The following is a 14,706-nucleotide window of genomic DNA, read 5'->3' as shown; positions in this document are numbered from 1 at the left end:
CTCAAACATCATCCTATCCAGGATCATTAAGTGCTGTTTTGAAGGTTGACTTATTTCAGCTAGACTTTCCTTAGTGAATATTTTTGATGGCCACTCCTCATCTTTATTTTCTTTTGCAACAGCTTCTTGGGCTACTCTTCTAGTTTAAGTAGATCATGTTTGACAGATCTTTGTAATGGTTATTGTCACTTAACTTTTAAATTCTCACAATAACATTTAGTTGTAAATGGAGGGCCATCTAAACAAAAATACATTTTATCTTAAGCAGTTCTTCAGTTTTTTAAATATACCTTTAGTGAATTATTGTAAGAAATTTTTTTTCCTAAATCCCATTTACACACTAATAATTTCATCCCAAGGCAAAGGAGTGTTCTTTGTGGAGTGGTAAAAATTGTTTCCAAAACATTAGGAGTCTTCAGTATCTTCTTGAATTGCACTAATTTCCTAGGTGAATGTTCTAATCTTATAGGCATGGATCAGTGGGTTCTATTACTGAGGCCCCTTAAGGGGTAGTTCCATGATATTTCACTTCTTAATGCACTAAAGGTTGTTTGCACCCTCCCTTCAGCCCCCTAATTGCATCTACTTTCTAACATTTTATTTTATCCTTCTTGTGCTTCCTTTTTCAGTACAGGCAGGCCCCTGTTATTGGCGATCTAGTTTTATGGGCTTGTCTAGCACAGCTCCAAAAATTTGCAATTTCTGGCACCAATAATAGAGTATTGGTGCTAATACATACCTAACAGAGGTGCCATTAACCAGTTACCGGTGATTTACGCTTCTCATAAGCCGTCGGAATGGAACGCTGCTCATAGCTAGGGACTGCTTGTATTGCTGCCCAACCACCCCTGCTCTCTCTTTTCACTCTCCTATGCACTGAATGGTTGAAAATACTTCAGTAGTACTTGGCTTTTATAAATCAAATCTATCAGTGAGGCTGTATTGGAAGAGAAAACCTCTTTTGTATGAGGAAGGAGATCACATTCATAATGGGATGGCATGGAGTATTATCATGAGTAGCAAGGACCATTTTGTTTCACTTAATTTAACACACACAAGCAGTTAGTTATAGCATCAAAGTCTCTCTGTCATGTGGAACTCATGTAACTGATAATTGTGTGTGTCATTATTTAGGCTTTTAAATTCTTAAGTTTTTAATTTTTGCCAAATAGTAACAGGATTCATCATTACTGGTTGTGGTCCTTTAGTACCTGAAATGAAGTATTGGTTTGTTTCTTACTGTTAAATGCAGTTGGAAGCAAACAGCCTACAGTGTCTTATCTAATTCTTCACAAAAGCTCAGTTGCCTTCACATTGACACTTATAGACTTACTCGACACTTCTTGAACCATGTTGCACATCCACTTGTAGCATCAAAGTGGATGTCATAGTCAATTCCAGCATTTGCTTTGATAGCTTGATTATTACTAAAGTTTTTGCTGTGGTTGTTGTCTGGCTTAGGAGAAATTGCAAGTACTTTCATTTCTTCCAGTAATTAGGGACTGAATGACTAATTATTCATATACAAAACAAACCTTTGGTCGTAACATTAGGATGATCTTCTATTGCCAGCTTGAAATTCAGTAAAATTATTAAAAAACTTGTGTGATCCAGGAACTATTGGCATCTCTACCTGCTCACGGGGTATTGGTAGTTCTCACAATGCCTTGGGCATCCTGTGAGCTTATTAGTTACTTTCTTACCGTCTTTAATAGAGGGCGTGATTACACTCTATTTCTTTTAAGCCGGTTTAATTTGCCCATTTTCCTCTTTTCTCTGAGTGTACTCAGTGTGTGTGTGTGTGATCTGGTAGGTTTGTATAAGTTGTGAGAGATCATGGAGAATGTTGCCTTGCCAACGAAGCTTTCTTTGGGATCTTGCAAGAGACAATGTAATTGCCCTGGATGAGTGGGTTTCCTTGTTCAAGATTTTTACCTTTGATGTCTATGGATCTTCACCCAATGTACAGTAGGTGTAGATATGATGTATGTTCAATTACTAATTCAGGTTCAACGTGTTGTTGGTCAGTGGAACAATGGAAAAAGTTTTATGAGAAAGGTCAATACAAAAGAAAGGAGATGCCACCATCTTTGGATGAAGAAGCATCTTCAACTTCTATTGTTCTTACAATATGTATATATCTTAAGTTCTTAGGCTGTAGTCAATTGTCTTCGAGTATTTTGATTTGGAAATGGAACAAGGGTGGCAAATTCCCCGTCAGTAAAGGTTCTTACCTCTAACCAATGAGTAAGTCTACTCTAATGGTAAGACCGAAGGTTTGTTTTGTAAATGAACAAATTACAAATTTTTAATCAGTTTGTATTTTTCATGATTAACAAATCTGAGGTCTTAACATATAACGGCCCACCTCGAACCACCCCTCTGACAGTCAAAACTGGGTTGGAAGAGTAACTGATGAGCTCATGGGATGCCCAAGGCATTGTGGGAACTACCAATACCTCGTGAGCAGGTACAGATGCCAATAGTCCCTGAATCATGCATTTCCAGCTGGCACTAGGAGATTATGCTAATGTTAAAACCTCAGGTTTGTTAGTTAAAAATACAAATTGATTAAAAAATTTTCATTTTTAGATAAAACTTTGCCAGTCAAATAACACATATAAGAGATTGCATGCATTAGTTATATCACCTTCAGAGATAAATCCAGAAGTATTTTATTAACAGCATAAGGATCTGCTATCCATGTTTTTGAAATATTGTGTGGATGGAGTAAGAAGATGTAAATGCATTAGTAATTGTTACAGTGAGCAGTGCATTAGAAGTTGGAGCAGTGCTTTATTATAATTTACACTACCAGGGTAAATAAATTCATCACTACTGACATCACTAACATTTTTGTCAGTTTCACTTTTTCTTTCATCCTCATGATTGTTTAGGGCAAAATTTAACTGAAGCATGTGACACAGATGTTAATAGACTGAAGCTGCTTTGGTATGGTTGCACAGAGTAGCTAGACTGATGTACCTACAGAGAGCAAGTTTTGTTTTTGTCAGTGGTGGTAATTTATAATGATGTGGGTTGTTTGTACCCCACCCATGCAGCAATGTTGAATGAGGTGATTACAGGTCTAAATTTTTCTGGGATCATGTGTCTTTACACATAAATCCGGAGAATTCCTATGATCTTGACCCAGTTTTCACTAATGTGTAAAAAGTAATGAACTTTCAAGAGCCCATGGGATTGATGTGTCTTAGCATTGTATCCATGGAACAATGCATAGAAACTTGATCACAGTTGTCCTATGTAATCCAATCTTCTTAAAAACTTTGGTGTAGAAATATTTGATATATAGTGTATGCCTCTTTACTGTTGGTTCAGAGGAGCTGCTGTTCCTTCACTCTTTACTCAGGCTGAGTCACTCATTAACAGGGACTCATGTACACTTTACCATGTTAAACAAGAAAGTGCTTCAGCTACATTTTTTGCCAACTGTGAGTGTTATAATGCTTTGGTTAAATTGAAGTCCATCATTTAAGTGAGTAATCCTGTGTTGGTAATTCAATTTCAGTGCTTTTGTTGCCACTACGTGTCAACATTTACTTGTTCTTAATTCCTGCTGGTAGTTTCTTTGTTGCTGGATGTTTCCTAACTAAAAATATTTTGAAGTAATTGCCATTGTCTTTACCTAAATAACCTATATGTATCTAACCCTGGGTAGTGCTGGTTCATGCTTTTTTAGAAATTGTTACAAATAGAACTGGCATCCTAATGCCTAAGCATTTAAGCCTTTTGGAACTGGGAGAATAGTAACCCCTGACTGACTTTCTCTGTTGGTTGTTCTTAGTACATATGAAAAAACTGGATTTTAGTGTTTTAAGTCAATTTGGCTCCTCAGACTTCATACTGTGTAATAACCCTGTCTCCATGGATACCACTACTTTTGAGTGAGAGAGTAATCCTTATAACCTTCCTTGCATGACTGTCATACTAAGGTAAGGTAAAAATAGTTGGTTAAGAACATCTAATTTTACACACAAAAACTTGGCATCATGATACTGGATTGCTAATCATTCCTGATATATCAGTATAATGAGTCAATTCTAAATGTTAAGGGATTTTTATTGAAAATCTGTCTTGATTAGAATTTTACTGTTATGTTTATCATTTAAAATATTTCTCTGGTAAAGATTGATTAAGTTCCTTATTTCAGGCATTTTTGGGGCCAAAGAAATCTTTGCATTCTTTTGTTCTTGTTCAAACATTTTATTTTAAGCTTCAAATATGCCGATTAAGTGTTTATTGTAAAGTCTTTAACCACCTAGTTGATTTATGTATTTAAAACTTTTTGATAACAGGTGTCTCAAAAGCCTTTGTGTTTGTGCCAATTTTTTGCTATGTGATTTCTTTTATACTATGTTTTTAGGTCTCAATTAGAAAAGATGTGATGATGGTAAGAAAGTAGCTGGGCATATTTGCTAAATATTTTTACGGGGCATCATGTTAGCGTTATATTTGTGAATGGCAATGGATGGGTAGTTTTTATCCTCCAGTGTAACTATGATGAATAATTCTTTTATTGAGATGAATTAGGCTGGTTATTCATCATTCCATATTCATTTGAAATATTTTAAAAGCCATTAATGTTATTCAGTTTTGTTCTATATTTTTTGTAACTTTTGCCGTATTAGTAACACACTTTCTCTCTCTCTTTTTGATCGTCTGCTAGACAGACAAGGCTGAAGATAATGGAACATACAGTGTGTTTAATTGTTTGTTTGATAAATAGATTTTTTATAGGCATTACATACAGATTTTGCAGCATCCTTCAGCCCTTAGCTGCAACCCTTTCATTTCTTTTACTGTACTTTTGTTCATTTTCTCATTCTTCCATCTTTCTTTCCACCCTCCTAACAATATGTAGTGCAACTGCTAAGTTTTCCTCTGGTTACACCTTTCAAACGTTTTTACCGTCTATTTCCGTTTCGACACTGAATTGACCTCATAGGTCTTAGTATTTTGCCTAAATTCTATATTGTCTTCTATACCTTCTTACATTTTTTTTATATTTACCATATTTTCTAGTGTTGAAGGTATTCTGACTTCTAAGATGTATCCCAATTTTGTCTAGCAATAATGTTGCAATGCTTATTGATTAATGGTTTTGGTCAGTGTATGTAGTATTTCACTTTCTCAGTACACTGAAATAATGTTCTTTTATTTTAAAAAATATGTTTCCACAAGTACAATGAGTTTCATATTTAATAAAAATGTTTCTCTTAATTTGGCATGCCAATGAAAATAAAAAAAACCTGATCATGAATACTTTAAAAACTACTGAGATGTGTTGTCAGAAATTTTCTTAAGCAAGTTCTTTATATGGAAATGGTTAGGGCTACAGCTTGTGTAGTACAGTACTATGAAGTTAGTGTAGTGTTTGATGTAGGTTTATGGGGCATTTTTTTTTTAATTAGATGAAGGAAAGCTTCGCACTATTAAATTTTTTTCCTGTATTTGGAACAAGGAAAAAATCTATTTTACAGTTACTCAAGTAAACATATGGCAAACTTGACATCCCTGTAGAGCAAAATAAAAGTACGTTAGAATACAAATGAAACCCACACAATACAAATATTACAAATAAACAAAAACCAGTAACCCATTGAATCAGGGTCGTTTGTTTTTCAAATTGTGTTTATTTAAGTACTATTGTAAGTACCAAAGGATTCAAGAGCCGATGGAACACAGTTTTTGGCCAATAACCTTTTGAAGTTGAAAGTTGGCACGTGTATATTTTATAACACAACCAAATTTTTGCTAGTATTATTTAGTACCTAATTTTGATAGTTTTGATATTTATATAGTAAAATGAAGTTGCCGGTGATGGATCTGAGAAATCTTGGAAAAGTATTCTAAAAGCATTTGTGATGTTAATGTAATATGACGTCATGAAGCTCTGCCCATCCACTAGGTAGGCAAGTAAGTTACTAAGAGTAACAGGCGAATGGATATCCTTACGCAGCCTACTATGCATTTCAGAGGCCGTGACAGTGTTTTTTGTAAACAATTTTTAAACTGGCTTGTGGATTTCCATGCAACTAAAGCACTGATTGTTTCAAATTAGGGCTTCATTAATTTTTTTTACTTAAGAAAATGAAAATTTATAGCCGAAAACCAGCGTTCCGTCTACTCTGAATCCTATAGTAAATATACACTTCATGTAAAGTCAACAGTTCTGATTACTATCTAGTAAAGACAACCATACTTTTGGTTTAGGATAGCTTGTGAAAAGCATTACCTTTAGGGAGCATGGTAAATTCCTGAGTTATTTGAGGGAAAAAAAAAAAATTTGTTCATATACGAAACAAACCTTTGGTCTTAATATAGAATAAATACTCAGCGCCAGCTGGAAACCGGTAAAGTTTAAAATAATTGTGTACGCAAGGGACTATTGGCATCTGTGCTTGGTCATGAGACATGTGGAGCCACCCACATACCCCTCTCTAACTCATGACCCCCGTTAGTTATTTTCTTACCACCTTTAAGAGAGGACGTGCTTTGCCTCTGTCCTTTTAAAGCCGGTTTAGTTTGCCTCCTATTGCTTTGAATTTGTGGTTTAGAATTCCTGGGCATGTGAACATGAAGCCTTCTCATGCTTCGAGACTTCCTGGATATCACAAGAAGCAGAGAAACGCCCGGATATTTTCTTCGATTTCGCGTCGAGGTACTCATCGTGCAGTAAGTCGTAGGTGCAGAAACGCTTAAGGTACAGTTAATTCGTTGTCTGTGCTTTGGAATATCACATATTCATATGGATTGCCTGTAAATCTAAAGATTGGGTGTATCAGGATGCGCCTTGGGAAGTAATTATGACTAATTGTGCTCCTTTCCCTGCGGGGAGAGGTGTGCATTGCCATCTTGTTTTCGTTCCAGATACGTGGGCAGAATTGATGCAGGTGTGCAGTCGGCATTAGGGTTATCAGTACCAACCCAAGAAGGACAGTTGGTTTACTATATAACGTCGAGCTGCCATCCAAGGTCCCTTTTATCCTGATATGCACTGAATGGCGGTCGGATGCGTCGCCATCTGTAAAGAAGAAGATAGTGCAACATGGCAGCCTTTAATGTCGGGTTGCAATGCCTACGAGAATAACAACAGCAGCCTTGTACTTCTGGAAGGATAATGGCTTTGCATTCAAGATGCTCAGTGACGTCATAAACATTGCGACCGCCATGACGTCACTTCACAGCTGCGGCCTACACGGAGACATGCTGTCATTTTCACTTTGAGATACAAAAGTACTTTGCAACTATGCTTTCGGATTTCGAGATTTTTAATTCACATTGTTTTTTGAGAGAAATTACAAGCATTAGGAGATATAACGGTCACATAATGGAAAAGACGCAAGTCTTTCCTCTGTATCCTTCTGCTTAGGCATCAACAAGCTTAGATGACTCGCTTTGACGCTAGTGCGTTCTCCTGCCAATCCTGGAAGAATAGGGACTTCGTAGCTGATCCTCGAGTCAAGAGGAGAAGTTTCTTCTTCATCTTCGAGTCAGGACTGTTTCATCCCTATTATATGAAAGCACAAGAGGTAGTTGTAATTATTGAACAAGTGAATGATGGATGTAGAGTGTCACCTCAGATGTGTAACACGACTCCAAAGGTCTTTAACTCGCATATACAGAATGACTCTTTGGCCGTGACTGCCTGTATAGAGGAGGTTTCTGTCCATTAAAGGCATTCTGTTAGTAGACAATGATCTGATGGAGAGGTTGCCAGAACAGAGGGAAGTCTCTCTGTAATTACATGTATGGTGATATACATTGGACTGGTGATTGGGCATGTGAATATCACTTCACACTGAGTAATCTTCAGATGAATCAGGAGCAGTGAACTGGCTGGGGCACATAAGAACTCCGATCTGATAAGTGAAAACATACTCTGTATCAGAGTAGAATTGATGGATTACCACCAGGCACATACATCAGTCACGTTACAGGAAACTGAATGTGGATGGTTGTCTTTCTCTGACCTTGGTAGAGTGGGAGTACTCAATACCCAGGTTTTTGACGTAGACTCAAAAGTAGTTAGGAACAACAGTTCCAATTTACCCCAGAATCCGGGATAATGAGTCAATGCAGCACAGGTCATGATGACAGATACATTTCTTAGTCATGCTCAGGACAGTGTGAGTATGCGTAAGAGACCTTCAGGAGGGCCGGCTTTGACTTGTCAAAGTACTCTGTAGTTATAGAAAGATCTACGTCACCTAGAACATAAAGGTGGTAGACGTAAAGGAACAGGCCAAAGAGAGGCGATCGGTCAAGCCTACTCCTTGTTGTCGAGTTGTACCAATGAGATTATACAGAAGAGAAGGTCATCAGAGGAATATGTGCTTTCTGGCAATTAAGAACATATCTGTTAAAATGATCGTGACGGTTGGTCTGTGACTGTATCGAAGCTCAAATTGAGGAATATTAAGAAGGTGCCTGTCTGTTCATTGAAATTTGAGAGTGGGTTCATTGTTATGACAAACCACTTTCAATTTCCTGTATATAAATAAAGTTGCCCAAAGGTCCCTGGACTCAATTTTCTTGGGTCCTTTAGTGGCTGCTCAACAAGTGGTGTAACTCATCCAGCACCCCTGGCGGGTCAGTTGGTATCTTGTCTAAGGTGATGGTATGAATGTGAAATGGAGGAGATAACTGGCCTCTTTCCTTTTCAAATTTCTCTCTTTCTTTACTTCGGGCAGTAAGAAGAGAGTACCATCATAAGCTGGAACGGACAAGGTACAGGTGAGTGAAGTAGCCATACTGTTAGGGTGAGTATCAGTAATCTAGATACCTATCAGTAGCAGGACATTCCTCTCTCTAGCAAGGGGGAGAGGAATGATAACAAACCTACATGAGTGGATGAATTGGTTTGTTAGAACAGATCTTCTTATCTTCCTCGGATGCAATAAACTATGACATTGTGTAGAACCCAGAAGTCTGACTGTATGATGTTCATATATGTCTTAGATTCTGAAATACTGGTCAGTTGTTTCGTAGAATTCTGGTATTCAGAAAACTGATCAAAGGTGGCAAACTCCCAGTTGGTTAATAGTACTTACCTCCCACCAAAAGTAAGTCTTATCCTAATTTTAAGACCGAAGGTTTGTTTCGTATATGAACAAATGACATATTTAACCAAATGCATTTTTCATAACTTACAAACCTGAGGTCTTAACATACAAAGGCCCACCTCTAACCACCCCTCTGTCAACTAACCTGAGTTGGAAGAATAACTAACGGGGTCACGAGTTAGAGAGGGGTATGTGGGTGGCTCCACATGTCTCGTGACCAAGCACAGATGCCAATAGTCCCTTGCGTACACAATTATTTTAAACTTTACCAGTTTCCAGCTGGCGCTGAGTATTTATCCTAATGTTAAGACCTCAGGTTTGTAAGTTATGAAAAATACAAATTGGTTAAAAATTTGTCATTTCTTTAACATTACAGATATGGTGTTAAAGTGTTCAGTTAGTTTTGTTAATGATAGAGCTGGTGTTTTTTTGTAACCCATACCACATAAATGGTAATGTTGCTTCAAAATATACAGTTCGGTCCCCAGTTATGACAATAGGTTCCGACAGTCATGTTTTTAAGTAACTTTTTATCATTAATAGAACCCTAGTCTAATAAAACTGTTAGTTCATGAATTTTTACATAATACAATAAGTGCAGTTGGAGTCGGATGTTAATAGAATATCTCGACATAAGCTTAGGTACACAGTTTATGCCAGCAAAATGGACATCAGATCAGAGTCTATATCAGGTAAGGACATTAACAATGTACAAGTTCAGCCACCCCTTCCTGGCTGTAAGTGCAAAGATGTGAAAGAAAATTGCATGAAAAGAGCAAACTAAACAATAAAACACCAGGGCTGGTGCACAACAATATTCACTGCCCATTTTTGTACACATGCATAAATGTACTTGTGCAAAATTAATTAAAATTCACCAAATAACTAAATCACAAAATTCAGAAAAAAGTAACAGAGCCAAAGGTAACTGGTTATTCAGAAGGTAAGAACTCCCTAATGCTAAATCATACAAGATGGATTTGTTATCCAGTAAACTCGCTCATCCTGATAGAGAAGTGGAACCTCACTAGAAGGAATGCTTGAAACCAATAGAAATTGAAATACAAATTGTAGTACAGTGGGTTTCCTGTGAAAGGGCAAGGCATAGAGTTGGCTTCAAACTTTCTTTCATTTAGGAATTAAAAATTTCTAGGTATACTATGTATATATGTATACGTATATATATAAAGATTCTGCTAAAACAGGATATGTCTCAAGTATAAAAGGCCCTTTAAAACACTGGTTTAAAGCTAAGGACTATATTTCAGTGGACTGACTTCCACCCTTATTAAGTAGTGAATGATAGAAATTACATTTGCAAAATATGGAGATATGCCCTTAGGTTATGCCTAGGGTCACCGCTAAGCTGACATTGGTTGATATGCCCTTAGGTTATGCCTAGGGTCACTGCTTAGCTGCCATTGGTTCTGTTAATTGTCTTAATCCGCTTCATCATTGCCTTAAGATAGATATTGTCTACATGGTCAGAGTCTGAGGCTCCATAGGAAAGGTTGATCCTATTATCTTGTTTTATCGGTGAAGATTCTACCATCTAACATTTGTATTGACAGCTGGTCTTGTATAAAATTGGGGACTAGTTCCAATTCATGGTATGGTTCATGTTATTTATATAATGGAAAATTGTCAAACTATGTTGTCCATATCTAACTGAGTGCTCCTGTTGAGTTAATCTTTCCGAGAAAGATTTTCCTGTAAAACCATGGTATGGCTTATCACAATCCCTACAGGGGATTTCATAAACTCCTGTCTTTAGAAACTTTTTTCTGCTGAACGTTAATTAAGGATTTCCCCACTGTATTCAGATAAGTGAAGGTAAAAGGGTTGGGTTGGCCTAAGGTTTGTATGATCTCTTGTAAATTATCCACGTGAGGGTTGATGATTTTGTTTGTATATTTTACCTTTTATTTTGTTTTCTGTGGGTTTGTAAAAAAAAAAAATGCTCTTTACTTTATGTATGACTTTCTATTATGTGCTTGGGGTATTTTAACAAGGTATGGCTTTTCTATTATGTGCTTGGGGTATTAACAAGATAAGTTGATTTCTGTTTGTTTCAAGTTCTTTGTTAAGAAAATCTCGGGTGCAAATTCGTAACGAACTTGAAAGAATCAGAAATCTACTTGTATTGTTAAAATACCCCAAGCACATAATAAAAAAAAAAGCCATGTAAAAAGCAAAGAGCATATTTTACAAACCCACAGAAAACAAAGAAAAGGGAAAATACACAAACAAAATCATAATCCCTCACGTGGATAATGCACGAGATATCACACAAACCTTAGGCTAACCCAACCCTTTCGTCTTCACTTATCCGAATACATTTGGGAAATTCTTAATCAATATAAAGCAGAAACTAGTTTCTAAAGACATAGGAGTTTATGAAATCCCCTGTAGGGATTGTGATAAGTCATACTATGGATTCATAGGAAAATCTCTCAGAAAGATTGACTCGAACATAAGCGCTCAGTCTCAGATATGGACGACATAGTTCAGCAATTTTCCATAATATAAATAACAGAACCATACCATGGATTGGAATTCATCCGAATTTTATACAAGAGCAGCTGTCAATACAAATGTGTTAGATGGTAGAATCTTCACTGTTAAAACAAGAAAATAGGATCAACATTTCCAATGGAGCCTGGGAGTCTGACCATTAGACAATATCTTCCTTAAGGCAATGATGAAGCGGATTAAGACAATTAACAGAACCAATGTCAGCTTAGCAGTGACCCTAGGCATCACCTAAGGGCGTATCTCCCACCATATATTTTACAAATGTTACTTTTGTCATTCATCACTTGATAAGGGTGGAAGTCAGTTCCCTGGAATATAGTATTTAGCTTGGTGTTTAGATCTAAATCATATATGTGTGAGTATGCAGAATATTGATGTTCTCTTTCCCAATTCAGTTAATGTGATAAGCCATTTCCTACATGGAGGTGCTGCATTACAAATGTTTTGACCCTGGTCTTTTGGTGATTTTTCTTAACACAATGTGGTGAGGTTGCCATTAGTGTTATTTTAATTTTCCAGCATCATACAGAAGTGAAAGCGTTGTTGTTCGTCTTAAAAGTGACTCGGTATATTTTGGTGGTATTCACTCCACCAAGCTGTGCACAGCCCTTCACTATAAATTTTTCTGATTCTGGCAACTTCATATGAAGGTGGCCACTAGTGGATGTGAGAGAAAAGCAGTTGGTCTGAGATAAATGTGTGTTTTGTCTTGGTGGCTATCTAATTTCTAATAACAATTAAGAAGAGCCAGGATCAGTGAAATGAATCGGCAACCAGATAAATATATATAACATTGATGCAGTCAGTGTTAATGTTAGCAGATGATACACAACTGATTGAGGATAGTACGTATAGAGAATCTGCAAACATACATCCAGGCATTTGTGAGTTTATTGCAGGTGGAGTTCTATTTAGTATTTATTATGTGATATGTTAACATGGTTTCTATTATTTTTGTAAGCTGTGTAATTTTAGACATAAGAATGAATCTGTAACATTATTGTAATTAAAATCTGTGCCACTTCTTCAGAGTATGTTATTTTATAGGTATTTATTGCATGTCTTCTTTTTTTTTTTCATGTTAATCATTTTTCATTCCCAGAAATATGAACTGTGGTGTTTTTAAAACTTTTACCTTCATTCACTTTTCAAGATACACTAGAAAACATATTTTATCAATCCTCATATGTTGAGTACAGTATATGTTACCCTATTTTACATGCAATTTAACTTTCATATTTTTAGCAGGTTAACAGTTAATTAATCATGAAATTTCATAAATGTACAGGAATTTGAGAACTTTACCCATAGAACAGTTAATTATGAAATTTCATAAATTACAAGAATTTGAGAACTATGTATGTGATACAATAATCATTTTACATCCTAATGACTTTTTCCCACTCAAGATAGGATGGGTTCCCTAATTGTTTTTTCTTCACAACAGACCCGTCAGAATCAGCAGGGTGGTAAGATGGCCCCAGACAGGGTCGGTAACCGCTATAACCCCATTGGCACTGGTGGTGGTTACGGTGGTGGTTATGGTGGAGGTTATGGCGGTGGTGGTAGCTCTGCAGAATCATTCTACCAGTTCTCCACACCGACGTTCAGTGGGGATGACTACACCTCATTCTCAAACATGGATGCTGGAGGCTACGGCCGGTATTAAGTCTGGCATGCACAGCATATCCATGTTTTGAGTGTCATTGCTAAGTTCCAATTGGAACTTAGGATGAAAAGGACAAACATTTGAATTTTGTAGATGAAAGAAAAACAGAGCTAAAAAACTGTTAGAGGTTTTAAAAAGAATGGAAAATCTATTTGTTGTGATAGTCAATTCTACCAAAGCTTTTTGATCTTGTATTTTTCTTATTCTAACTAGGGGGGCATGATGCATTAACTTTCCATTAGAGGAGATGCATTTTATAAGAATTTATTTTCATTGTAGTCTTCTAAAAGTGGCTTCATTGCACTAAAGTATTTCCTAGCTCTGTTTATATTTGGTAGAAACGGCCGAGTCCCTAGTGTCCTTATGTCATTAATTTTGGAAATGAAAATGTTTTTCCTTGTGTGAACAGCAACAGAGCTAATGCCACAGTTGGTTCCTGTTCTCATCATAAACAGTTTTTTTGCTTTTTTATCTTTGTATTTCTTTGATTTTTTTGTGAATTTATTAACCAACGAAGTGTCAAAGTGTGTTTATTCATTATTTTTATGTGGATTTACTCCCTGCAGCAGGCATGGTATGCTGCAATAGATAGGATAATACATCTTCATTATTATTATGTTATTGTGTTATGCAGTAGGCTTATTCATATAATCTTACTATAAGATATTGATGGTTTCATAATATCTTTTTCCATTTGAACCAGTTTTATTTTCAATATAAGAAAACTGCAATCAGGTAAAGTTTAGTTTTAAGTTTTTCATTGTTATTGGTCGGTAGCAACTATACCTGAATATTAAAGAATTGTTTATTTTGTTCATGAAAAAAAGTTATCAAATGTTAAAGTGATCATTTTTACAGTGCTACATTATTTTTGCTCACACTGTAATAAGTTGAGATATATTTAATAAAGTGAAACTATCGTAAAGTGTTTTCCTTCACAAGCGTCGAGTAGCATATTTTTCTCCAATTAAAATGTGCAGTGAAATTACTCCATAGTAGAGAAATTACTGTAAAAAATGTACCATATCAAAATAATCCCTGTTGGTGTAAGAGTATATAGACAAATGAAAATGCAGAAAGCACACAGGTCAGCCAGTACTGAATAGTTCAGATGTAGAGAATTCCTTAGAACACTAATAATTCAGTTTGTTTGATTTTACACTAAATCATAGTATTAAATGGTTTCATCACAGCTCCATTAGTCATACATTGCCTTAATTCTGTGTATGAGGATATTTCCCATCACACCAACTTGCACCAGTTAAATTACAACAGGATGACAAAGAGTTTGAGGCTAGAGTTACGGGTACAACAGTCCTATGGGATGTGGTTTAGCTGAAACCTTAAAGGATGCACAGATTATAATGCCAAGTGTTCCAAGTTTTCATAAGTACTTATTCTTGTCACTTTTTGGCA

General features: G+C 36.2%; 1 protein-coding gene across 7 annotated transcripts in view; it reads left to right on the top strand.

Annotated features, from left to right (window-relative positions):
• The window catches only part of LOC135198078 (sex-lethal homolog), a 299,138-nt gene extending 284,923 nt beyond the window's left edge, over positions 1–14,215 (top strand). For 6 of the 7 annotated variants that reach the window (XM_064225499.1, XM_064225502.1, XM_064225498.1 and 3 more), the window contains one exon: positions 13,069–14,215. In XM_064225499.1, the coding sequence (XP_064081569.1) occupies positions 13,069–13,290 (222 nt within the window). In that variant the 3' untranslated portion in view covers positions 13,291–14,215. The remainder of the gene's footprint in view (positions 1–13,068) is intronic. The other variant, XR_010310722.1, reaches the window with a different exon arrangement.
• The last annotated feature ends 491 nt before the right edge of the window (positions 14,216–14,706 follow it).

The sequence above is a fragment of the Macrobrachium nipponense genome, chromosome 21, assembly GCF_015104395.2.
Source record: "Macrobrachium nipponense isolate FS-2020 chromosome 21, ASM1510439v2, whole genome shotgun sequence".
NCBI classification, from domain to species: domain Eukaryota; kingdom Metazoa; phylum Arthropoda; class Malacostraca; order Decapoda; family Palaemonidae; genus Macrobrachium; species Macrobrachium nipponense.
Note: the sequence above shows the minus strand (reverse complement) of the source record. Positions and strands in the feature narration are given on the sequence as shown.